This window comes from Myotis myotis, unplaced genomic scaffold (genome assembly GCF_014108235.1).
Source record: "Myotis myotis isolate mMyoMyo1 unplaced genomic scaffold, mMyoMyo1.p scaffold_m19_p_3, whole genome shotgun sequence".
Classification (NCBI taxonomy): Eukaryota; Metazoa; Chordata; class Mammalia; order Chiroptera; family Vespertilionidae; genus Myotis; species Myotis myotis.
In genome coordinates, this window is record NW_023416335.1 from 175,981,584 (window position 1) to 176,006,024 (window position 24,441).

At 39.6% G+C, this 24,441-nt stretch overlaps 1 protein-coding gene across 5 annotated transcripts in view; it reads left to right on the forward strand.

Annotated features, from left to right (window-relative positions):
• Positions 1-24,441, forward strand: part of TMTC1 (transmembrane O-mannosyltransferase targeting cadherins 1) — a 238,146-nt gene that overhangs the window by 128,202 nt on the left and 85,503 nt on the right. For all 5 annotated transcript variants that reach the window (XM_036299239.1, XM_036299240.1, XM_036299241.1 and 2 more), the window contains one exon: positions 21,432-21,553. In XM_036299239.1, coding sequence (XP_036155132.1) covers positions 21,432-21,553 — 122 coding nt within the window. The remainder of the gene's footprint in view (positions 1-21,431; positions 21,554-24,441) is intronic.

The window sequence follows — 24,441 nt, forward strand, 5'->3', positions numbered from 1 at the left end:
TCGGGAAGCTTATGGTGAAAATGCTCCATCTCAAGATACTTGTGAACGTTGGTTTAAATGCTTTAAAGGTGATGATTTCGATGTGAAAGACAAAGAACATCCAGGTCAACTGAAAAAGTTTGAAGACCAACAATTACAAGCATTATTGGATGAAGATGCGTGTCAAACTAAAAAACAACTTGCAGAAAGATTAAACTTTGCTCAGAAAATAATTTCCAATCATTTACAAGCAATGGGAAAGATTTTAAAGGAAGGAAAATGGATGCTACATCAATTGAACAAAAGACAAATGGAAAACGGAAAAGTCTTCAGTAAAATGTTGCTTCAACGGCACAAAAGAAAGTCTTTTTTGCATTGAATTATGACTGGCGATGAAAAGTGGATTTCTTTTGAGAATCCCAAACACACAAAAATCATTGGTTGATCCAGGTCAATCATCAACCTTGACTGCAAGGCCAAATCGCTTCTGAAAGAAGACAATGCTCTGCGTTTGCTGGGATCAGGAAGGTGTGGTATATTATGAGCTTCTAAAACCAGGTGAAACCATTAATACTGATCGCTACCAGTATTAATCAATTTGAACCACGCTTTGATCGTGAAACCACCAGAATGTGCCAGAAGACATGGCAAAGTAATTTTGCTTCATGATAACGCACCATCACACACTTCAAAACCAGTTAAAGACACGTTAAAAGATCTTGCCTGGGAAGTATTAACCCACCCGCTGTATTCACCAGACCTTGCTCCTTCAGATTACCACTTGTTCCATTCGATGGCACATGCACTTTCTGAGCAGCATTTCAAAACATACGAAGAAGTAGAAAATTGGGTCTCTGAATGGTTTGCCTCAAAACAAGAAAAGTTCTATTGGGACGGTATCCACAAATTACCTGAAAGATGAAGGAAAAGTGTAGCTAGCAATGGACATTATTTTGAATAAAGCACATTTGATGTTTCTCTTGAAATTACCATGTTTTCTTTGATTACAAAATCCGCCATTATTAACTGGTACACCTAGTAAATTCATGACCGCAAATCTCAGGTAGGAGCCAAACCTGTCAATGTTGGAGGCAGCCCACGTGTGCACGTGGAGGGGCACTGCCCAAAGTTCCAGATCAAGAGTCCTGAGGCTGGAGGAGGGGAGTCTGTGGGGTGGAGTGATTAGCACTGAGCTGAGGCTGAGGCCAGGCTTTGCCACTGACCTGCTGTGAGTCACGTCCTTCAGCCTTGTTCCTGCACCAGAGTGTAGGATCACAGAAGGCTGTGCCAGGGTAAGCCACATAAGCCACTTGGCATAGTGACTGGTATGTGTGAAGCATTGAGAACCTGTCAGGTGTCTTTATAGTCTTGTCATCACCATCATCACCTCATCATGAAATTGTCTCAGGTTAATGTCAGGAGCACAATAAGGGTTCCTATTTATATTTTTTAAGGGGGAAAAAAAAAACAGACATGAAAAAACATAATCCAGTTGACTGCTATTTTGGTTCTGTATGTTTCAATATGCATTCATGCTTTACATGACCAAAAATACTTGTAATGCTACTGAAGATTACTCCCCCTCCCCGCAACCTCCTTTTACTAGTATTCCCCACCCTAAGAAACAGAGGTTAAATTTTTACCCAAAAGCTAATGGTAGTAAAATATTTTTGTTTTTAATGCTTTTGCTTATTTTGGAATTTGGAAGTAGGTATATTCAAATGTAACAGAAGGGAAAAACATAAAACTACTAACATCCTAACATAAAACTACTCTGTTAGTTAAAAGTGAATGTTTATCAAGAGAAAGGAATAGTGACAAATATCACTGACTTATTTACAAATGAACATTGGAGTCGGCACCTAAAACACCAAAGAATAGAAATATATCATTGATGTCTTTAAAGGTATTTGAAAGTTTAGCAAAAATAGGCAGGATATAAGAAATAATTATTTTATTTTACTAGAGGCCTGGTGCATGAATTCATGCACGGGTGGGGTCCAGCTGGCCCACGCCGATCAGGGCCAATCAGGCTGGGCCAGCTGGGGGGAGGGGGGAAACAGAGGAGCTTGGCTGGCTGGCCCTGCCCCCAACTGGATGGGAGGGGGCCGATCAGGGATGGGGCCGGCTGGGAGGAGGAGCCATGGGTGGTTGGCTGGGCGTCCCCACTTTCTGGTCAAACTCCTGGTCAAGGGGATAATTTGCATATTAGCCTTTAATTATATAGAATGTTTGTTGTTCTGAAAACTTACTGTCATTGCTGAATTTCTCCATTCCACTCAGTGATGAAATTGGAACAAAAGAGACTCTAGAAATACAACTTTTAATTCAGTGGCTGCCTGACAATCAGAGGCCCTTGAGCAGTCTTCCCAAGGCATTCCTTTCTGTTCATTACTCGTATGACACCTGTGAAGTCGTTCTCCTGGTGCTGGATCTGAACCGCATGCATGTTTCCTCTTCAGGTTCCGAGTAACACACAGTTCGGCTGTACCTGAGGGGCTCTGCTCGGCTTTTGATCTAGGTCTGGCTGCAGTTTTCCACGTCATTAAGTAGTTTGTTTTCTTCTTTGCCTTCACAGGGCAATTACATTTTCACAAGCCTCATTCTTTTCTTTTCTTTTTTTTTTTTTTTTTTTTTTTTTAATATATTTTATTGATTCTCCACAGAGAGGAAGGGAGAGAGATAGAGAGTTAGAAACATCGATGAGAGAGAAACATCGATCAGCTGCCTCCTGCACATCTCCTACTGGGGATATGCCCGCAACCCAGGTACATGCCCTTGACCGGAATCGAACCCGGGACCTTTCAGTCCGCAGGCCGATGCTCTATCCACTGAGCCAAACCGGTTTTGGCTCATTCTTTAATAAGAAAATGATTTGCTTACCCTTCTGATGTTTATACCTTAGTTGGAAGACACACTGCATTTATTAATGGAAGAATTAGTTGCATCCTGGGGAGTTTTCAGACATCAGTAACAGCTTTATTTCTTTTTCTTGATGGTATGCTTTATGATTCTCAGCAAGATTTTACAGTCTATAGCATTTTTTGCCTTTACGCAAAATAATTGCCACTTTTGCATGCCAATCATCATTTTTAACTTATTTTTTTAAACTGAATGATTCATACTCTTATAAAAGCAATTTATTACCACTAAGCCTTATAATGCCTCTGATTGTTATTAAACTCTTAAAAAGGTCAAAAGACATTTTAGTTACTCCTGGAGCCATTCTTTCCTTACTGTTTTCATTCAAAGGGTAGATTTCTGTTTAAAGAGCCACACCTTTTTCCATCTTGTTTTGAGAAAACCATGCAATATGTAATTGGGACTTGCAAAGATAAACAGCTTAAACAAGTCCCTCTAAATAGGAAGTCCATTGGAAATTATTTATTGTATTGGACAATACAAAGGAGACTGAAGTGATTGCCAAATTCCTTAGGTGATTTGCTATTTGTACAAAGCCCAATGACCCTATGAAGGGATGGCAATTGTGATAAATACAACTGGATAGAATTACGCCCCCCCCCCCCATAAAAAACCTAAAATTCCTTATTTTTACACATAAATACTCTAAAGAGGCAGCATAGAGTACTAGAAAGAAAGAAAGTTTGCAATATGAGCTTTACTGTTTCTATGTCTACACTGTTGCACATCAATGTGTTGACCATAAGGTCTTCAAACTTGTTTCCAACCTGAAATATAATAAGAATAAATGAAAAAATATATATGGTGCCTGCAGTTGTTCTGAAAGAAAAATGTGAATTTCTACATGGAGGTCTCAAACTCAACATTCTGTGAAATTGAACTACTGAACCTAACATATTCATTGTTTCTGCGACGGTGGTTTTGTGTTTATTTATTTGTTTTTAAATCTCAGTGTATTCTACCAGTTGCCCAAACCAAAATTCTTGGGTTTCCTTGATACCTCTCTGTCCTTCTCTCTAATATCATATCTAACCCACCAATAACTCAATTATATTTTCAAAATATATCTGTCTCTCCCCATCTCTTCTAAAACAATCAATGGGGAAAATATCCTTGGGTGAGGATCAACAACAACTACAAATATATATATGGTTAACTATACTTTCAAAATGTATCTAGAATCTGACAACTTCTCTCCAAATTCATTGCAATCATGTGGTCCGAGCCTGGATTATTGCCATAGGTACTACCTAATCTCCTTGTTTCTACCTTTGTGCCAGTCCTCCAGTCTATGCTCAACACAGTGGCCAGAATGAGTCTTTAAAAATGAAGGTCAGAGCCTGTCCCTCTTGTACTTAAAAATTTTCCAGTGGCTCCTTATTTCTCCCAAAGTAAAAGTCATTCATAGCCTTTGTAATGGCCCAAAAACTTTACAAGATCTGGCCCCAACCCATCCCTACTCCATTATTTCTCCTGTTCCTTCCTGAACTCATTACCTACTATGAAATGAGTCCTGTGGCTGACTCCTTCATTTCCTTTGATTAATTACCACCTTCCCAATGTGGCCCCACCATATTTACAATTGCAACCTACAAATATATATATTTGTTGTTGTTAATCCTCACCCAAGGATATTTTCTCCATTGATTTTTTAGAAGGGAGGGGGAGAGACAGAGGGAGAGAAAAAATCAATGTGAGAGACACACATCGATTAGTTGCCTCCTGCACGCACCTTGACCAGGGCCAGGGATTGAGCCTACAACTGAGGTACATGCCCTTGACTGGAATCGAAACCAGTACCCTTCAGTCCATAGGCCAGCACTCTATCCACTGAGCCAAACAGTTATATTGCAGATGCCCCTTACTAGGTCTCTCTCTTTTTTTCTCTCTCCCTCACTCCTTCCCTCTCTGTCTGTCTTCTCAAAGGGTAGAGATGTGTGTGTGTGTGTGTGTGTGTGTGTGTGTGTGTGTGTGTGTTTGTGTCTGTTTTGCTTACTGATATATTCCAAAAAGAATGTAGAATACTGTCTGGATAATAAAAAGGAGACAGAAGTAATTGATAGCTAAATTTTTAAGTGATTTTTATAAGCACAATGCCCAAAGAAACTACTAGTATAAAGAGATGGCAACAAGATGTATTTGTTGAATGAATGAATAACCAGTGGCCATGTTTTACAAAGACAACCATTGCTTAGGATGAGTACTTTGACATGGCGAATGAATTGGGGGGAGTGTCCCATAGTGCCCCCCATGCACCTGTACTTTTTGTGTCTCTCACAGGCAAGAGGGCACTGAGTAGCATGACCAGTCAGGGTTAGCCGCTATCTCTATAGCTGTGTGATGGAAATGGAAACTGGTCTTAAAAGCTAGCAGACTATTTAGAGCTAAGAAAAATAACTTTTTAAAGAATATGTAAGTTCAGGATGGTGTACTTGGAGAGGAAAACAGTAAGATAAAAATGTTAGGTATTTAATTCATTAACTACTCACTGGTTCCAAGCAATATACTGACTATGGAAAATAAAAATAAATAAAATATAGTAGCTGCCTGGAAGAGCTTGGTTTTCTCTACCTCCATTCCATTCTCCCCTCCACCTCTAAGATCATTATCCTACTGAACACAGATATGATCTAAACAAGCCTCTGACCTGCCAGAAAACCTTCTTGCTCTCACAACTTATCTTGGCCAGAGCCAAGACTATGCTGATGGATGGCTTAATACAGTTCTCTAAGTGTACAGTGATTTTTTTTTAACCTGGAGAATGGCAATCAGCTCTTTCACATCTACCAGGGATGAACAACAGAAAATGTATTTCAACTGTAGCATGAAGGCTGTCGCTGAGATGCAGGGACATTTTTCTGTTCCAGACAGTGAGATGATGTTTTGGGGATAGCTAATTGAAACTCCTTAGCAGCACTTTTCAAAACACATGCCAGCATCATACAGGCTATTAAGTAAGGTCACCTGAAATGAAGATCTGGATTTCAGAAGCACTAGTTAAGGTTTTGTGTTTTGGTTTTTTAAAACTGGAAGATTTCACAAAGCCTTTACTATGCTCTAAGCAGCCTTGTGAGTTTCAAAATGGGGTGTATAGTAAATGGCATTTCTGAAATGTATTTGAATTTGGAACCCTTTTTATGGGCTTCTTGCAGGATCAGTGTTTTTGTGACATGCTTTGGAAAGTATTGGCGTAGATATACTAATATAAGATTGGGTGGATAAGAACTTTGAAGTCCATTCTTGGGCAGCATTTAAACACTTTCCTGCTGCCTTATTTGTACCTTCAAAAACAGTAGCCAACACCACAACATCGACAATTCACATTATTTCCCTTTTAGTGATACCCCTGTAAAAGGATTTTTTTAATCATTTATTTTAGAGTTAGTGTTTCCAACCAGTCATTAGCAAGTGAAAGATAAAACCTTGAAACAGATTCATGGAATTCTCGTTTTCCATTACATTGAGGCTGTAGTTAGAAATGCAAATACGGGTATTTGATACAATGACTGACTTCTAAGACTCTTGTCACTCCATGGCCATCCATAAAATGTTACAGTATGCCCCACGAGCATGGCACAGTGGTTGAGCATTGACTTATGAACCAGGAGGTCATGGTTCAATTCCCGGTCAGGGCACAGGCCTAGGTTTCAGACTGGATTCCTAGTGTGGAGCATGCAGGAGGCAGCTGATCAATGATTCTTTCTCAATATTGATGTTTCTATCTCTCTCCCTCTTCCTCCCTCTCTGAAATCAATAAAAATATATAAATAAATAAAAAGATGTTACAGTGTGAGGAAGTGTCACCGAGAATAGCAGAATCATAGGTATATGAAGTGACAGTTTCCAACGTAAGACCAAAGTGACATTGCATGTATCTGTCTCCATGCAGTTGGACTTGAGAGAAAGAAGGACTTGAGAGAGCACTCTGTGCATGACCTGAGAGTAAGGTGAGCTTTTCTTGCCTCAGAATCTTGTTCCATCCATGGAATATTCCTGTAGGAGAGCAGGGGACAGTGGAAGGACTTCCTCGAGCCTCACGATTAGTCGGTGTGTGACTATTTGCTAGTAAGTGGTTATGCTTTTGGCAGAATTTCATCTAAAACTTGCTTTTATTTTTATATCCCATCCGGCTCTAATTGCCAGGGGCCACCAGTATTTACAGAGGACCTGGCAACTTTATTTATATTTATTTTTTCCCTTTTTTTAAAAAAATCTTTATTGTTTAAAGTATTACATATAGTATTACATATGTCTCCTTTTTCCCCCATTGACCTCTCCCCAGCCACCCCCACCACCCACCGCATGTCCTCCCTCCTTCACCTCCCCCCCCCCCCGCCAGTGTATGTGTCCATTGGTTATGCTTATGTGCATCCATACAAGTCCTTTGACCTGGCAACTTTAAATGGCCAAATTGGCTTAGTCTTTTTTCAACCCAGAACTCTGGCATTTGGTATGAAAAGTGATTAATTGGGAAGAACATTTTTTTAATGTCAGCCTCCGTGGCATTGCCTTGAAAATTCTCTTCTTTCCAGGCAAGCACAGTTCCTTTTGATTTGGGTGACTGGCCGTGAATTCTAGCTTTCTGCTCATGATGACAGTGCCTTCTCTTGGGAATAATTCAGTGCCAATTCTTGTAGGAGAAATACTTTTATTCTTTGTTTTTCTGTCTAAAGCATTTTTTTCCTGTTACCTTATAAGAATTTGCCGAGGGAAAATTACTCCCAATTAGGGATTACATAATCAAATTTTTACTTGTATCTTTATCTCAAGTCTCATACAAATCATTTAAAACTGCTTCTCTCTTATTTACATTTTACAGATATGTGTTGCTATTTGATGCACAGCAGTCCTAATGAAACAATAGGTATTTGAATGTCTGAACTCAAAAATGACAAATATTTGATACTATTTTAAAATACAATAAAAAGATGTTACAGTGTGAGGAAGTGAGTGTCACCAAGAATAGCTGTTTCCATACTTTGCTGCATTTATTAGTCCATTAAATTTGCCCTTTTAAGCCGTAGTAAGTTGGCTGTTTGAATGCACATTAAAAGGTGAGGGAAGAGCATTATTTAATCAAGTCAGTTATTTGGAAAAAGAGCTGTTTTAACAACTTCTGATGAAACATAATGATGCAACCAACTTTTAATACCATGTGTTTCAGAAGCAAGAAAGTGGCTCTTATTTAAAAAGATGCAGCATGTCTTGATTATGTAAGATACTTTGATTTTTGATGGGCACATTAACAGATAACAGGAATCAAATCCACTATTAATAGTAGTTTCTCTAGAAGCTCAAGTGTACAAGTAAATCTTACTTTTTTTCTTCGCTATTAAGAGAGCTTACTAGATTTCTTATTACTTTCATATATCATAACCTTAAAGTAGGCCAAATATTTCTCTATAATTTGATAAAGTATGGTGAAGTATAGTCTTTTTAAAATGCCGCTATAAAATTTTGGGATCTTTACCATGGAGATCTGTGGGATTTTGTTCTTCCTTCTCGTCATTCATTTTAGATTACAGAGGGAAGGGCTATCTTCTGAATGACAATCCCAAGTGGGTCGGAGGGACATCTCCTTGTAGAAGGCTTCTTCTGCCAGGCATGCATATGTCCACAGGAACAAAACTACGTACAAAATGCATCTGATTTTCCTCTGCCTCCCTTTCCTATTCATCAAAGCTGAACTTACTCAGAACTTCACTGGCATGGTTAAATCCATCCTGGTTTCTAACAGAATCTTTACAAAGGGGAAAAATTGGTTAATCATTTCTGCCTCCCTCTTGCACTAGGGTACCTTATTATATTATAGCTCTTGATCTAGAATTCCATGGCATTACTGTGTCATCTCCATTTCTCCAGCTAGAGCATGTTGCAAGACTTGGGACCCTAAGCAGTGGGCTCTCTCTCTCTCTTTCTTCCACCCTTAGCTCTGGACAGGTACCAGGCACAAGATTGCCCTTCTGCTGACATTTTCCCTCCTTGGTTCTGACAGGTATCCTGTCTAATGCACCACTAACCTTCCTCTGGACAGGAACTCCCCTGAATCCAGTGGTGTTTCATGGGAGTCCTCCCCTCTAACCACTCTTACTTTTGAATCCACCATGCTCGCTTTGATGTCAACATATATCTCTTAAAACACCATTATTTTGGTTTTCTAAATCCACCCTCTTGAGTGAATGCCTTGTATATATGTGTGTGTGTGTGTGTGTGTGTGTGTGTGTGTGTGTGTGTGTGTAAAATATATGTATATATAATGTATATTAAATAGATGAATATAACAAATATTTTACAAGATTAAATTATCATAGTGTCACATTTCTAAGATTTATGTATATATAGTTCTCATGAGGGACACACAGGGAGAAACTGAATTGTCTGGCATCAGGGCAAGGGCAGAGAGGGGGGCAATTTCCTCCTACACAGAAGAGCTGGCAGACAAGTCCTATATCTGAGTCTTCATCAGCCTGGCTCACACTGTTTGCCCAGCCCTACTGACTCCCTTAGGCCCCTCACCACCCAATTTATGGACCTATGCTTGCTGTTTCCAGTGGCTTTTCCATACCACTGACCTGTCTTGGCTCATGCTTCAGACTTTCCTAAAATCTCTCAAACAAGCAGCATCTGGCCTCCACATGCCCCGTACCTCTCACTAAGTGGCCCCAGGCCAGGAACCTGCAACAACCAACCTTGGTTGACAGCTTGGCTTCTCCTAGGCACCTCCAAGCCCAGCACATATAGCAACTATCTGCAGATTACTGTGTAGCTCATGCCAGGAGGTAGAACACAGGTGGTGGCTGACCTTGGCCTGCACCTCCTTGGAGGCCCCAGAGCCATTGCACATAGTGGATACCTTCAGACCATGTCAAAGCACCACCCAATAACCTCCACAACGGACACAATCAAAGGACAGACTCAGCAGGCACCAGAGCCTTGCTGAAGTACGTCCTGCTCTATGGGGTGGCCTGTCTCTGCACAGATGATCCTCCACAATGGTCACAGCCAATCCTTGCAGCCACTTAACCTGGGGGGTAAATTCCTCCAATTGACTTGCCAACAGTAATCAAGGCTTAGCTGCAACAGGAAGGTGTACCAACCCACCCCGGGGATGGGGGCTACCTGAAGTGCTCAGCTCAGGTGAACAGGGAGTCTGTGCCAATAGATTCTATAGGACATCTACTATATTGGGCCACTCTACCAAGCCTGGGAGACATAGTAGCTCTACCTAATACATAGAAACAAACACAGGGAGGCTGTCAAAATAGGGAGACAAAGAAACATGTCCCAAATGAAAGAACAGAACAAAACTCCAGAAAAAGAAATAAACAAAATGGAGACAGGCAATCCACTAGATGAAGAGTTCAAAACACTGGTTATAAGGATGCTCAATGAACTTAGAACTTCAGCATAAAAAAGGACATGAAACCTATAAAAAAGAACCACTTAGAAATGAAGGATACACTAATTGAAATGAAGAATACATAACAAGGAATCAACAGTGGAGCAGATGAAGGGGAGGGTCAAATCAGATATTTGGAAGATAAGGAAGCAAAAAATCCAGTTAGAACAGCAAAAATAAAAATGAATCCAAGAAATGATGTGAGTGTAAGAAGCCTCTGGGATAACTTCACGTGTAGCAACATTCATATCATGTAAGTGCTTAAAGGAGACGAGATAGAGCAGGAAATTGAAAATCTATTTGAATAATGACAGAAAACTTCCCTAACCTGGTGAAGGAAGTAGACATACAAGTCCAAGAAACAAAGAGAGTCCCAAACAAGATGAACCCAAAGAGGCCCACACCAATACACATCATAATTAAATGGCAAAGATTAAAGACAAAGAGAGAATCCTAAAAGCAGCAAGAGGAAAGCAGTTATGGGAGCTCCTACAAGGGAGGATTGTAAGCTGATTTCTCAGCAGAAAGTTTGCAGGCTATTAGGGATTGGCAAGAAACATTCAGAGTGATGAAAAGCAAGGACCTACAACCAAGATTATTCTACCCAGCAAAGCTATCATTTAGAATCAAAGGATAGATAAAGAGCTTCCCAGATAAGAAAAAGCTAAAGGTGTTCATCACCACCAAATCAGTATTACATGAAATGTTCAAGGATCTTCTATAAGAAGAAGGGTGTGAACAATCAATTGGCAATAAGTACATATTTATCAACAATTGAATCTAAAAAAACAAGCATAATAGAAACAGACTCATAGATACAGAGAACATTTTTATTGTTGCCAGATGGGAGGTGGGTGGGTGAAAAAGTTGAAAGGATTAAGAAATACAAATTGATAGTTACAGAATAGGCATAGGCATACAAAGTATAGCATAGGGAATATAGTCAATAATATTCTAGTAACTATGTATGGTTTCAGATGGGTATGAGATGTATTGGAATGCTCACTTAGTAAGTTATATAACATCTAATTACTGGGGTGTATACCCGATTCTAATATAATATTGTATGTAAACTGTAAATGAACAATGAAAAAATAATTTAAAAAACAACAACAGTTCAGCCCTAGCCGGTTTGGCTCAGTGGTTGGAGTGCCAACCTGTGACTAAAGGGTCCTGGGTTTGGTTCTGGTCAGGGGCACTTACCTCGGTTGTGGGCTCAATCCCTGGCCCCCATCAGGGCATGTACAGAAGGCAACCAATCCATTTGTCTCTCTCACATCGATGTTTCTCTCTGTGTGTCACTCCCCCTCCCTTTCAATCTGTCAATGGAAAAAATATCCTTGGGTGAGGATTAACAAAAAAAAAACCAAACACACAAAAAAACAATTCATAAATAAACAGTTAATATTAGAAATGAAAACTTAGACATGCTATATGAAAATTTAGAACTATCTCTGCCCCATTTAGCTATCAACTTAGCTTATTCATTGTACCTCTGTGGTAACTAGAATGTGAATGTTCTTTTATTTTCCTTTTTTAAAAAGGCAGTTTCATCATAGTATTTAATTTCTTGCATCAAGAATAATCATTATCCTCCTCTCAAGACTTCTCAAATATAATTTTGATCAACGATTCAATAACTAAGATTGGTCAAATAAATTACTATATCTTGCCCTGTTCTGGGTTGTGGACATGGATATGTCCATTCTTCCAGAGGCTGGTTGTCAGAATGAGTGCATGGACCATCTAAAACCACTCATGCAAACAGAACACTTGAAAAGGAATATATATTAGTATGTGCCACACACTTTGCTGATCCCTGTAGACTATAGGATATTTGAGTCTACATTTATCTGGCAAAGTGAATCAATGGTACCCTCTGTCACAAGCCTAGGGAGTGATTTCCTAGACTATCACAGCAATGCCTTGCTTGGCAACCTCCAAATTACTGGGTCTTATCTGCTGTCAGTGTGTTTCTGTGACAAAACCAGAAGGCAGTGAAGGGCTAAAATACTGCCCTCCAGTACACACACACACACACTTGACATTAGCTTTGAAGTCTAAAGCCACGTGGACTGTGGGAAAAGGATTGGCTTTAGAATTATTCAGATCTCAGTTTGCACACCCTGCTTCTCACTAATTGGATCAATTTAGGTAAGTATCTTAAGCCCTCAGATCCTTTATTTCCTCATCTATAAAATTGGGGATAATTACCTAGTTTGTAATGTTATTATGAAATTCCATTGGGACAATTTAAGTCAGATATGTGGGATATGATATGACCATAGGAGATATTTATTTTTCCCTTACCCTCTATCATTGCCACTTAAGAGGTGGCTCGTATTCTCTCTGCATGCCTCCCTCCCATTGGTACACAGAAAATAATTTATAAGGTGAACACTGCTTTAGTAGAGATCTTGTCTCTCCCCTTTCCTTTATCTGTCTCATCTTCCTCACTCTTTTTGGTCAATACATAGCTTTTGGTACCTTTTCCATTTATGTTCAGTATCACAGATAGAGATAATGAAAGCTGATTTCTCTGACTTCTCTCATTTCTTCAGAAATTCCTGTAGTAGTTTCATTTCTAATCGGAAATATGTTTCTTGAACAACATTTTTAAAATGTATTTAATTTTCATAACTCCTTACTAGGGCTCGATTTACCTAAGCATTTAGCACTATTGCTGTAGATTGATATTTGCCAGTTATATCACTTCCAGAGAGTCTTTAAAAAGATTTTTGCTTTAATTTTTCTTTAAACATTTGAAGCACACCTGAGTAGAATGTAACCTACATTTCCAAATGAAGTTAGGAGTTAGTCTATTCTCAGTTAGAGTAAAGCATTCTGAGAGCTCTACTCTGCCACCTGATTTAACCCTGAAACCTAACTGTGCTCTTGTGAGATAAGAAATTTCAATCTCAGGAACTGGTGTTGGCAAGAAGATTCAGACTGCTTATTAAAAGCAAGTCAAACAAAAAACCCTCTGCAAAAAAAATGCAGTCCAGAAAATTGAGACTGCCCATTTAGGAATGCTCTGATTTTAATCTGCCTTGGGCTCTGTGTTCATGAGTGCATCTGGTAGTTCTTCTTGGTGAAGAAAGTTTGGCATGGGGGAGCGCCATGTTTGGATTGGCTCAGAGAAGACATGGAGTGTACAAATCTGCTTGTGTCTCTGAGGAGGTATAATTTCTTCATTCATTTCCCCCTTTTTTTTATTGCTTAAAGTATTACAAAGGGTATTACATATGTGTCCATTTTATCCCCCCGCCCTAGACAGTCCCCTAGCCTCCCCTATCCCCCAGTGTCTTATGTCCATTGGTTATGCTTATATGCATGCATACAAGTCCTTTAGTTGATCTCCATTCATTTCCCCTTTTAAAATTCTTCTCCCCATGCATTTATAAGTAAATTTTAGAGCACATGAAAGCGAGGAAATGATATCACCAGCTTGAGCCAAGTAGACTGTGGGTTGGCAGCTATGCTGTTGAGATCTTGAACCTGGGCCATTTTCTGTCCCAGCTCAGCCTGTCCCGTTGCTTTCAGACTAGGGAGAGAAGAGTTATAGGTGGTACCTTTCCATGCTTTCATGTGAGATGTGAATTGTGTGCATGTCCTGGGAGGACTGTCCTTCAGCCTCTTGTCGTGCAGCATTGTGTTCAGTGGGACTAACTCGGGGCCCCAGTTGAATATATAATCACCAAGGGATTTGGCAATGGTGGCTGAGGCTCAGAGAATCAGCTTCCAATTTTTCTTATTCTTTCTACCCTAAGACTGCCTCCAAATTCCTCTTGCTTACTCGTTGCCATTATGGAGTTCAGATTCTAGATCTTGTTTGAATCATAAGAAGTAGTCTGTTGCCTTTGATATACAACAACAGTAAAAGTTCAAGACTTTCTCTTCTCCACCTATTGAGAGATTGGTCTCAATCTCATTTGCCAGATAAAAAGCTCTCTCAGATTGGCATTTGTTTTTACTGGTTTTATATAACATTAAAAATTTTCTATAACCACAATGGCCTTAAAAATAATGGTTCACCCAAGGGCTGAAAGAGAATGGAAACACAATAAGGATGGGACCATGTCAGGAGTGGGCTGGAGCTAGCTCATGTCAGCTCACAAGAGCCAGAGTTCTGTTCCTTCTTTGGAGTTCACATCTCTGCTTCCATGCCCAGGCTCTTTCACTTTGAGCTGACCTATCAGTCACAGTCCTGACAGGAAACATGGAGCAGCCAACAGGGTGGTTGAAGATTTTATGAAGGAACCATGCGCAGTTATGTGGGCAAGTTTAGTGGAGCCAATAGGCAAAGTGACACCTACCAGATGGCCTGACAAGGCAAAGGAAGGGACTGTCACCAGCACCAGGTGAGAGCTGTCACCATGGAAAAGAGCCCCAAAGAGGAGCTGTGACTATAGTCAACAGGAAGTCAAAGGAAAACACAGACAAGAGTGAAGATCAAGTAGACAAGAGGGTAGCCCAGAGGGAATGAGTTCAAGGTATGTTTGTACACAGCTCAGACAGAAGCCTATTGCCCCAAACAGCCAAGCTCCTTCTGTCCTTCCTCTAGCCTGGGCTGTTCCCATTCTGGCCTTAAAAGCATGTTTTTTGGCTTTTGAGTTAGTGTTTTGAGACCAGTTCTCCATCCACTTGATGCAGTCTGTCTTAGCCTATCAGGGCTTTTGCAGATTCAAAGTTCATGCCGTCGGAATAAACCTGAGCCTCTGATTTGCTCAAATGGGGACTCAAGCTGCATTTCCTATGGACAGTAATAGGGGTTTTGGGCCACCTAAAATTTTTTAAAACAGCACAGTGAGAACTCAGGTCCCCAAGTTTTGCAAGAAGGAAACCAAGGCCTCTGCAGCCTTGAAGAATATTGCTCATGGACATAATGTAATAACCCTCTGGCATTTTTGCTGATTGCAGTTACAGCTATTTGTGAAGGACCCAAAGGCCTGGCATATTAGAATTTACAACAGGGATAATATCTCCACAGAGTTGTAGTGAAGATTAAATTGGAATTCATTTAAACTTGCACAAACTGCAGGGTTGCAATTTGGGAGTCCCTTAGCCAGAGAATGAGGCTAACTCAATGCCCAGCTCAATAACTGGAATTCAGATCAAGCCCCTCAAAAGAAATGAGACAGTCCTATGCAGTCAAATAAATCAACAGGGGATTCCAGTTGATTAAATAAATAACCTGTCTTTCTCAATTAAAAATAACTTCCATCAAATAATAACAGTAATAAATTATGGAATATTTTAATAACTTGAAATACTCAAAATATTAAAATTAAATTTCAATAAGATGAAGTATATCAGTTTTCCTGAGCACAAAAGTCAAACAATCATGAAAGACCTAGATATAGTTAAGTAGCAATTAATGGAATTAGAGAAGGGCATAAGATATGCATATGTCTGTATTGGGGGCAACTTGCCAGACCCTTATAAGAGACTCATGGATGCACAAAGACCAAGGGCTTTCCACTCCAAATTAATGTTGCAAATATTGTGTTCCCGAGGGGGACCAAAAGTAAAACTCTCCTTAGTGGCAAGTCCCTGAATTGACTGTTGGGATGCTTGACAAGCCCACCGATTTACATGCAACTTCCATCTCTGATCTTTATTTGTCGAATGTTGATTATCTAGGTGCCAGGTAGAGGCACAGATACAGGGAAGACTGACAGCTGTCAGTAGGGAGGAGGGTTCAGGGACTGGATGAAAGAAGGTGAAGGGATTAAGTGCACACACACACACTTACACTCACACACACACACACACACACACACACACACACACACCTCACACAGACACAGACAACAGTGTGGTGATAGCCAGATGGAAAGGGGGGGTGAGCGGAGGGACATAAATAGGGATGAAAAACAACTCTGCTTGGAGGTGATGGTACACAATGCTGTGTACAGATGATGTTTTGTTGAGTTGTACACTTGAAACCTGTATGATTTTGTGAACCACAGTTATCCCAATAAATGTAATCTAAGTAAATAAAGTTTAGGGGACTGACATATTGCTGCAGGCTTTTTATATTTCCAATTTATGAACATTAAAACATTTATTAAATAATTTTAGTTTATAACTAAAAAGAAAAATTCACATGAAATGGTGACTGTCACGGAGGAATCCAGTCTATTGGAGGAAGTAGACCCATAAACAGATACAGAAAGGTGGGCCTAGTAAGTGTTCAGCCGTGCAAGTTGTCAGCTAGACAAGTGCCTTCTCCCAGGGTGGAGAGCTTTAGTCATCAGCTTCCCTGAAGAATGATAAATAGGATGCAGACAGCTAGGGCCCAGCACTGCCAAATAGACCCTTAGGATTGAAATATAGCTGAGCTCTATGTTGAACTGAGAACATGCGCACACCCTGAATGCACTGTACCATTGATCTGAAACGTGTTCAGAGGTGAGAGAAAATACGATAATAGTGGTGATGATAATGTTTACTGTAATAGGGCCTTTCTCTGGTTCTGTGAAAGGAAACAGCCTGCAATGGATGTTGCCTTTGTTGAATGGGACAGGGAGGAAGTCTTCTCATGAGCACACACCCACATGCTGCTGGCCGCAGTGCACGTGAGTGTGTGTGTGTGTGTGTGTGTGTGTGTGTGTGTGTCCTCATTCATGACCCGCGCTTTGAAATGTGAACAGAGTAAGAAGGACAGGGGATAAACCACAAGCTACCAGCCTAGATTTGGATTCTGCAGCTGGATTTTTTGGAGGTAATTGCTGGTTCTGAGAATACCATGAGCTGTGTGTTCAGATACATGTGGCTGTGCCCAAAGTGGCTGAGTGAGTCTCTGAGCACCTTGAGAGGGCTGTTAAGAGATTACCACCTCTTTACAGCTCAGGAGGCTGCTTCTTTGTATTTTTCTAAGCCAAGCAAGAAAATCATAGTGAATCTATCACACATTTTCCCTATAAATACAATAGGTATCAATGTCCTTGCTCTTGTTTGATCATCAAATTAAAGCTCAGGGAAGTAAATTAATTTGTCTGAAGTTGCACAGTTAATCAGAAAATAACATGTATTATTAATTGCGCTATAATTAGCTCTTTGGATTCTCATGTCTTTTCACCCCCAGTGTAATTTGGATAAGTATATTTCCATTTGCCTCTTTTCCCATAAATAAATGTACTTTTGTGTACTTTGGAAAATGCCACAGATTTTCTCTTTTTTCCTCACTCATATTTTGTTTGCATTCCATCTGACTCTATTAGACTGAAATAAGCTATAAATTATTTAGGCAATTTTGTCACATCTGTGATCCGCAGGATATAAACTTGGATTCCCTCCCAGTCTTTCTCATCCTAGGAAATTCAGCCATGTTCATGACATATTTTTTCCTAACTTTATGCTTGGTTGATTGGCTTAAAGCTTAAAGAATTATGTTCCTAAATTTTCTATTCCTCTTGACCTAAAGAGGAAGACAAAGAATATAATGATCAATTTAATTTGAGAATAAATAATTTTTTTTCAAAATAAAATACAATTTCATTGATTTTGGGCACAGTGCCACTGTCTTCAATTGAATACTTTGAAAACAAAGAAAAACACTGTAAGACCAGTCCCTCCGGGAGCAGTATGAAGTGGTGGCCTCTAAATCCACAACTCACAAGGCCAATCATGTGGGCCCTTGTGATGATCTATCCCCACTGAACCCTTAGCCTCACCTGTCTCATTGATAGTTGTGGCATGGGAGAGGGAATGAGGTACCCGCTCAAGTTGACTGATGGTGTATTGATGGCAGGACCACAACTTGAATCTGGACATCATCTCCTGGACACTGACTTGCTCTTCTTTCTATGCATGTTGGACACTTTAGTAGTTCCCTGTTGGCTCTAAATAAAGGTCAGCTCCACACAGGGCATACAAGAGCCTCATGATTTGCCAACCACCAACATGTATAGTCTTAGTCCCTGCTTTGTACATTCTGTATCTGCTCCCTGGAATTAGATTAGCTGTGACCCCCTCCCCACAAGCACCACCAAATTTGTCTTGTAGGCATTCATTCATTTTTCAAACCCAGATTGTCACCTCCACCAGGAGGTCCTCTTCACCCTCTTCTCTTCTCACACCCCATTTTCTCTCTTGCTTGGTATATTTATTCACTTACTGATTTACTCAGCAGATATTTCTGAGGACCTACTAAGTGTCAGGTACTGAGCTAAACAGAAGTTATACACCCATGAGAACACCTGACCAGCTCCCTGCCCTCATAGAGCTTGCAGTCTAGTGGAGATATTAAAGGCAGTAAACGCACAGATAGATAGATACTTACAACTGGAATGATTGCCACAAAGGAAGTAAAAACTGTGCTTGGGGTCTGAGAATCCTTCTCCATGTCCCCAGCAACAGTGTGCATCTGGGGATCCTGCCCACTCCGGGGGCTCAGTGACAGAGGAGGGAGGCTGCAAGGAGCTGGGCTTCTGCTAACACCTGACGCCCGCCTCCTCCCCACTGGCTGCTGAAGCACTCAGTGTTCTGTTGAATGAAGGGCATAAACATATGGCCATGATAGTGAGGAAGGTGGCCTGTGGTTAGGCAAGAAGGTGTGATATTGTGGGGATCAAGGTGATGCCTCTTTCATATCCCTAGTTAAGGCTGTTCTCTAATAACTGTGATGAGGGGCAGGGAGACACCTCCTTGGTTTAAACACTGACTAGTGACATGGTGAATAGCCCAGTTGGAGGTCTATTTATACCCTCCCTTATTCTTCTTAATTCTATAGGATTAATAAGTTGGAAATATTAAAATCTCTTTAGAAATTTCTGTAGGAAGATAGATGAACATTTTCATAAAAAGCATCTCAGTTTTTGAAAGATTTGAAAGAAGTATTCAACTATCTTTAAAAAATAAAAGTACACCGATAGAACACACCAACCTCTTGCTTAAAAATAGACACAGAGTTTATGCGGAACACTCGACAAGACACTAATTCTCTAAAATTTATCTATCTAATATATATATATATATATATATATATATATATATATATATATTTAATTTACTTACAGTTTGAATTCAATGTTATTTTGTATTAGTTTTAGGTGTACAGCATAGTGGTTAAACAATCATGTATTTTACAAAGTGTTTCCCCCTATATTTCCAGTACCCACCTGGCATCATGCATAGTTATTACAATATTGTTGACTATGTTCCCTATGCTGTACTTTATAGCCCCATGGATATTTTGTAACTACCAATTTGTACTTCTTTATCTGGGATTTATTTTTAATTTTAGCAAGAAATAGTTGCTTATGATGTCACAGGATTTTTATGAAGGTATTTATTCTTTTTAAAATTATATAAACTTTTAAGTCCTTGAACTGAAATGTATTTTGTAAGCTCCAAGTATAACCTAAATTACAAAGATAGCATGCAGCTTTTCAATGTAATCAACTTGCCACTTTTCTCACCCGTTTTTTTAATTCATTTTAGTGGGACATAGAATATATAACATTAGTGCATTCATTTGAGTTGAAATCTTGTTATGCAAGCTTTTTCTTTCATCTATTAATTCTATAGTGTGGCTTCTTTAGGTAAAAAATTAGATCACTACTTACAGATTGTCCACCATTAAGGGAAATTGTCCAAATCACATTTGTTCATATGGACTTGCTGTCAGAAATTTTAATACTCTGTGTTGTGGTAAAAATAACAAAGATTTTAATAAAATCCAGATGACAAATATCTCAAGACTAGAGGCCTGGTGCATGGATTCGTGCACCAGTGGGGTCCCTCAGCCTGGCCTGCGCCTTCTCGCAATCCGGGACCCCTCGGAAACTGGCAGTCCAACATCTCCTGAGGGCTGCGCTACTCCCGTTCATCCTGGCCCTGCTGCGCTTGCCACTCCACCACTCAGGCATGCAGGGGAAGTGTCCCCAGGAGAGGCTGCACCGCTGCAGCTGCGCTCGCCAGCCATCAGCCAGGTGTCTGGCGCCCATCTGTCAGCTGAGCGGCACTCCTGCTGTGGGAGCATACTGACCACCAGCAGGCAGCTCCTGCATTGAGCGTCTGCACCCTGGTGGTCAGTGCATGTCATAACTGCCAGCCAGTTGTACAGTCACCTGGTCATCTGGTCGCTTAGGCTTCTATATATATAGATGCTTAAAGTCTTTTATTTTGTATACTTAAAGTAGTTTGTATTATGGATTCTTATTTATATGTTTGAGACTTTTATTTAGTCTTCTACAATTATTAAAAGTAATAGACTATTTAAAATGTTTGTGAGGAACATTTAAAACTGTAATATGGAAAGTTCTACTTTATTTTCTTAAACTTTTTTTAAAAAGAAAAAAAAATGCAATCCAGTACATTAAGATTTGTTTTAAATAGGCCTCTCTTCAAATATTTTCATGCCATATACACTCATGGAAATACAGCTACTTTTTACAGTGTACTTATTATTAGTTAGAAACTAAACTGTAAGTGAACTATAGTGACAGGAAAACCTTTACAAATTAATATGTACAATATTAGAGAAAGGTGCTTTGTCAATGTAATGAGTTATTATTGTATGGGTTTTGATTCCAGAAAATTTCTTGGACTAAATACTTGCTTACTGGCTTTATTTGAGAGGTGCTAAAAACTCCTCAGCTCAAATGATCTCCCTCATTGATACCAAACATTACCATTTGCATTTAATTTTCCTTATGCTAGCTCTGCTTCTCCTGGTAGGATTTATATGTGGGCTTTTTTTATGCATTCTATTTCTGAGAGGACAATAGTGCCATATGATACCTCAGTGAGCTGGAGTATATCAGTTTTGCTCCCTGGGAATGAGTTTCCCCAGTGAAGAAGGAGGGCAGAGATTCTGAAAGGGGACAGAACCAAGAAACAAGGTTGCTGTAGGCCTCACAGAACAAGTAATGGTCATGGATTGCATTATGCAAATAGCAGCTGTTTCTGGGTGGCAAATGTTTGTTGGTTATGTATGAACACCTCCGACATGGTGTTAGCCTCAGGGCTTTTCTGATGAATTCGGCACACTGATCGAAAGGTTTTCATTGGTCTAATCTATTCATTCCTTCAATGAGAACTTGAAAGTGAAAGAGATGGTTAAATGCCCAATGAAGTGGAATTAACCTGAAATTAATTTGTCCTTCACTATTATGTGTTTCAGAGACTGGAGCACAAGGAAGTTTTGGTGGGCTTGTTGTTCCTGGTTTTCCCGTTCATCCCAGCCAGCAATCTCTTCTTCAGGGTGGGTTTTGTGGTGGCCGAGAGAGTCCTTTACATGCCCAGGTAATTACTGCTCATGATTTCGTCTTTATGGGACCTGCCCTCTGTCACTAACACCAGTAGCTCCAGAGAGACTGTCCTATAGGGTATAACAAATAGATCCTTGTGGAGCTAAGATGCTTATTACCTCAGCTTCAAAACCAGTCGAAGGGCAGGTTGGATGAGCTCACTTTGCACCCATTCACTCTAGTTGACAGTGGTTTCCCTCCAGCTGGAAGCTTGACAGTTAAGTGGGAAAGAGTGACTGGAGTGTATTCAGGTTTTTAGCAGCAATCATTTACCAATACATTCTTTTCCAAATATCTATGTTTTATTAAGCATTATTATAGTAATTTTGTAGTAATATTTTTATGTGTTTAAAATTATTAATTATGTTAAATAACATGATTGTATTTGAATTCTGTCTTCTTTCTTTCTCTGTCTCTTTTTTCTTTGGCTTTTCATTAAAAAATAGAAACAATCTCAAAAAAAATTTGTCCTTGAGGGAAAAAAATGGTTACAAATATAAAGGGCATTCAGACGTATGTGATTACATCACACCACTTAGCTCTGAATGTCTGGACTGTGCTGAAGCTTGTCTGTTCTCTTGTCTTATTCAAATGGCATCTTTCCAAGGCCACGTTTCTTTTCAGGTGCCTGGATGTGTCCCTGAAATGGTTCTGCCATTTATCTGTTGTGTGACTTTGAATAAAACATGTTGCTTTTCAGAAGCCAGGTTTTCTAATTTTTAAAATAAGGATTTTAGTGAACTTTCTAAAATGAGTAATTTAACGATTGATATATAAAAATGAATTTTTCTAAAAGCAAGTATCATAAACCAAAATATTATAAGGACATTATTTATTTATTGATATTTGGTTAGAATTTTAAATTGATTTAAACATCAATAAGTAAGATTTAATTTTTTATTGATACTGAATTAGAAGTTTAAATATACATAAAATTAGAAATGAATTTCATAGCCTTTGAATTCTGCCCAAACCACGTACCTGACAGCGTTCTTAAGGCTTTGGAGCATCTGGTTTTGACTTGGTTCAGGAGAGAGCATCCCTTAAGTTTTTTTATGTGTCTTTAGCACAATTTTGGAAGGAGGTTCTTTCTTGGTAAATACTATTCGATAAGGACAAAAATACAACACAAATATTTTGTATTCTCTATGGCCTTATGATAACAGGCTATGAGGCCTTGCCAATAATAAGAAATATGAAGGGCTAAAGGGGACATCAGTGTCTATTCTCGATATGTTTTCGCTTAGACCAGTTGAAAGTGGCTTCAGTCAGGTGTTCTCTGTAAATACCTATTAATCCGAGTGGAGTCGATATTTAGTTTTCATTTAACAGATATTCACAAAGCATCATTGCTAGGCATACTGTTCTGGAATCTGAGGCTACAAAAATAAGTGAATCTCAGTTTTTCCCCATTAATTTAATAGCTGCTTATTAATAAAAAGGCATCTTTCTCTCTAAACATTTAACAGGTCATAATATTCTTTGAAATATTAATACTATTTTAACACTCATTGTAGCAAAACTTTTATGGAATCTTTATTATATGTCAGCACTATGCTAAGCATGTGGTATTCATTATATCAATTAATTCACGCTGTAGGCGGTGGTTGACAGCATGGCCCTGACGCCAGAGCACCTGTGTTGGAATTCTGGCTTAAACATGAGCATGTGTTTCCTAAGCCTCCGTTTCCTTATCTGTATGCAGTGAAAGTAATAGCACCCAACTCAGTGAGATATTGTGAGCATTAAATGAGATGATCCCTCATAAAACCTAGAAAGTGTTTTGTATTGTACATGGTCAGTAAATATCAAGTATTATGATCACATCGGTTGGGGTAGCTGACACCAGTATTCCTATTTTACAAAGAGAAGGCGTGGGCCTGAGAAGTGAAGTGACTTGCTCCGGGTGACCAGGTGACATAGCTAGTGAGAGGCAAAGCTGGGAAGCAGATCCTTGCCTACCAACATATCTCGCACCTTCCAGACTACATTGCTTCTGCAACAGTGACTTCTTAGTGTTCTGCTCAATTGAAAAGGAAGGAGGAAATGTGGATTTAGTTAAAGTACTTATAGCACAATTCCATTTGGTAATCAGGACTTGATACTTCCAAGAGTAGCGTGATCTAAACCTTCTAGGGTCTGGGTGACAAAAATTGCATGTGCAACACACATTTCTAGTCCAGATGCAAGAGAACAATTTGTGATAAATAGGAGGCTAGATTTTATGTTTTTGAAAGAGACCCTTAGGTGAACATTATGGAAGTCCATAATATTGTCATCAACCATGTGTGGAATATCTTATTTAAAACAAGGGGTTCCTTTCACCCAGGTGAGTGTGTCCTCCAAACACCTGCTCTTCCCGTGCTCAAATAGACCTTTCTCTGACTTTATTTCATTTTCTCTAAAAAAGACAAAGTGGTGTCTCTGCCCTTTTTGTGCTAGGAATAAACTGACTTGGATTAAAATAAATGTACGGAATATGAAGAAAACATCAATATTACCAAGAGCAAGTGCCTGCCTCTCAAAAGCAATTTGGATTCTGCTGCATTGTGCACACTTGGTGCAGAGTCATCCAAAATCAATTTCAGTAAACCAGTCTTCATTAGAAAGGCGCTGTCCTCTTCCCTTCACGTTCCTGCAGCTATGCATTACAGTGTTGGAGATGTGTCATCATTTTCCGAAGATTTCCCTTTACTGCCCAGCATCTCCTGTATTCGTATCCCTTTCATCACTGTGCTCAATCAGGCCACTCCTCCTCCAGAGATCCATGTGACAGGGAGGTGGAGGTGCTCTCCCGCCCTGTAGAGGTGGTCCTGGGGGCTGGTAAACAGGTCAGGTAACTGGGCCAGGTCTACAGCTCTGAGCATAAACATGAGAGGGTTT